General features: G+C 36.7%; 1 protein-coding gene across 1 annotated transcript; it reads right to left on the reverse strand.

Moving 5' to 3' along the window:
- Positions 1-453: 453 nt before the first annotated feature.
- Positions 454-1051, reverse strand: LOC113786252 (uncharacterized). Its single transcript, XM_027333594.1, has 2 exons — positions 938-1051; positions 454-750 (listed from the first exon to the last, which is right to left on the reverse strand). The coding sequence occupies exons 1-2, from the start codon at positions 1049-1051 to the stop codon at positions 454-456; spliced, it is 411 nt and encodes a 136-aa protein (XP_027189395.1).
- Positions 1052-2722: the final 1671 nt, after the last annotated feature.

A 2722-nucleotide genomic window follows, 5' to 3' on the forward strand; every position in this document is an offset into this window, starting at 1 on the left:
TCACAACTTTAATAACTCTAAATTTTCTTGTAAAATTTCAACTTCAGTTTAAACTCATTTATTTGAAAATAACTCATTACATAACTCAAACACATCAAAAATCATTTTCTTTTTTAACCATTACTAACAACATTAACAACAAGGATTATTTTGTTTCTTTCAAAACACCAATAACAACACAACACCATATATTTTTGTCGCCACTTAATAGACAGATGAATTTATCAGTAACACGTGGCATCTTAAATTTTTTAACATATTACTAACTCTAACAAAATATATTTTTGGTACTTAATTCATAAAATAAAAATTGGGCTAATAGCTTAAGCAATTCAACCCAAAATACACTAAAATTGCATAAATTAGATTTTAGAAAATTCAGAGTCTTACATTACTACCCCCCTAAAATTAGGTTCGTCCTCGAAACTATACGTCGATAAAAAAATTAGGGTGTTATTCCCTCATCTTACCCTCTAGTTCCCAAGTCGGATCTCCAGTAGTTAGGTTCCAAATCACTTTGACCAACAAAACTTCTTTGTTCCTTAACCGCTTTATCTTCATGTCCTCAATTCTTATAGGTACTAATTCAACTGACAAGTTATCCTTTAGTTGAACTGTGCCTGGTTCGATCACATGTGATGGATCTAAAATGTATTTCCTTAATTGCGACATGTGAAATACGTTGTGAATATAGGACAATATCGGAGGCAATGCAATTCGATAAGCCACAGGTCCAATTCGTGAAGTAATCTGGTATAATCCAATAAATTTCGAGGTTAATTTCCTTGATTTTATGGCTCTGCCAACTCCAATCGTATGTGTGACTCTCAGAAACACATAGTCACCCTGATTGAATTCTAAAGATCTACAGCGCTTGTCCGCATAACTCCTATGACGGTCTTGTGAGATCTTCATTTTCTCTTTTTATCTTCTTGACCTTATATGTAGCCTGTTGCACCATCTCATGTCCTACAATCATACTTTCAACGTCCTTATACAAGCACAAAGGCGTTTGACACTTGCGTCCATACAGAGCCTCATATGGTTCCATTGCAATACTTGCATGGAAATTACTGTTGTAGGTAAACTCAATCAATGGCAGTACACATGCTCTCAATAAATCTTCCAAGGACTAATTTGTTCTCTCATTCTGTCCTTCCATTTGCAGATGGTATGTTAAACTCGATCTTAGTTTCGTTCCCAACACTTCATGCAACGCTCCCCAAAAGTGCGACGTGAATTTCGGGTCACGGTCTGATACAATACTCAACGATACTCCGTGTAATTTCACAATCTCAGCAATGTAGATCTTTGTTAGCTTATTTACCTTATAAATGGTCTTTACTAGTAAAAAGTGTGCAGATTTAGTTAATCGATCCACTATTACCCAAATAGAATCATTATTTCTCCTTGTTTTTGGCAACCCAATTATAAAGTCCATGGAAATATTGCCCCACATCCATTCAGGTATATCTAAAGGTTGTAACATTCCAGCAGGCCGCTGATGTTCCACTTTCGCTTTCTGACAAGTTAAACAAGTTGATACATACTCCGCTACATCTCTCTCCATTCTTGGCCACCAATAATTATGCCTCAAGTCTTGATACATCTTTGTTGCTCTGGGGTGGATACTCAATTTGCTCTTATAAACCTCTTCTAAAATTGTTTTCCTCATATCTGAATCTGCTGCTACACAAATCCTCCCATTACATCTCAAACAATTATCCAGTCCAATCTTAAACTCAGTCGTTTTCCCTTGCACTATTAGGTTCCTCTTCTCTTGGATTAATGTGTCATCTTGAAAATTCTCAATGTCTTCAAGTAGACCACTCAAAATCTTAATCATTCCGAATATCAAAATCCTCGGTGCAAACTCTACGTCCAAGTGTAGGTCTCTAAATACTTCCCATAACTCTTGATGTCTAGCCATTACTGTTGAAGACACTAACATACTTCTGCTACTCAACGCATCAATGACCACATATGCCTTCCTAGGGTGGTATTGTAATGTGAAATCAAAATCCTTGAAAGTCTCCATCCATCTTCTCTAATGCATGTTCAATTCCTTTTGATCAAACAAATATTTCAAACTTTTATGGTCACTGAACATTGTGAACGTGCATCCATATAAGTAGTGCCTCCATATCTTTAATGCAAAAACTACAACACCAAACTCTCAATCATCAGTAGGATAGTTTCTTTCACCAGACTTCAATTGTCTTGAGGCGTAGGCCACAACCTTCTTGTGTTGCATCAGGACACACATCAAACCTTGGTGAGACGCATCACAGTAAACTTTGTATGGTTCTTCTGGTTGTGGTAAGACCAATACTGGTGAGCTTGTTAGTTTTTCCTTTAGTAACTAAAAAATTTTCCTCACACTTCTCTGTCCATGCGAACGATTGATCCTTTCTAGTGAGTTGTGTCAATGGAGCTACAATCTTAGCAAAACCTTCAATAAACCTCCTGTAGTATCCTACCAGTCCAACGAAGCTTCGTATGTTAGTGATAGTCCGAAGCTTTTTCCAAGCGAGAACTCTCTCAATCTTTGTCGAATCCACAACAATTCCTTCCTTGGTTATCACATGTGCTAAGAAGTTCACTTCTTCTAGCCAAAACTCGCACTTCGATAGATTGGCATACAATTGCTTCTCGCATAAAACTTCAAGAGCTTGACGCAAATGCTCTCCATGTTCTTCCTTAGTCCTTGAATACATTAATA

Source organism: Cicer arietinum, chromosome 4 (assembly GCF_000331145.2).
Source record: "Cicer arietinum cultivar CDC Frontier isolate Library 1 chromosome 4, Cicar.CDCFrontier_v2.0, whole genome shotgun sequence".
NCBI classification, from domain to species: domain Eukaryota; kingdom Viridiplantae; phylum Streptophyta; class Magnoliopsida; order Fabales; family Fabaceae; genus Cicer; species Cicer arietinum.

What these genes read in the sequence shown, in the direction of transcription:
- LOC113786252 (XM_027333594.1), bottom strand. Translation starts at nt 1,051, where the DNA reads ATGGAACCATATGAGGCTCTGTATGGACGCAAGTGTCAAACGCCTTTG. An exon ending in TGCAACAGGCTACATATAAG is followed by an intron (nt 751 to 937) that starts GTCAAGAAGATA and finishes GGATTATACCAG; the next exon opens with ATTACTTCACGAATTGGACC.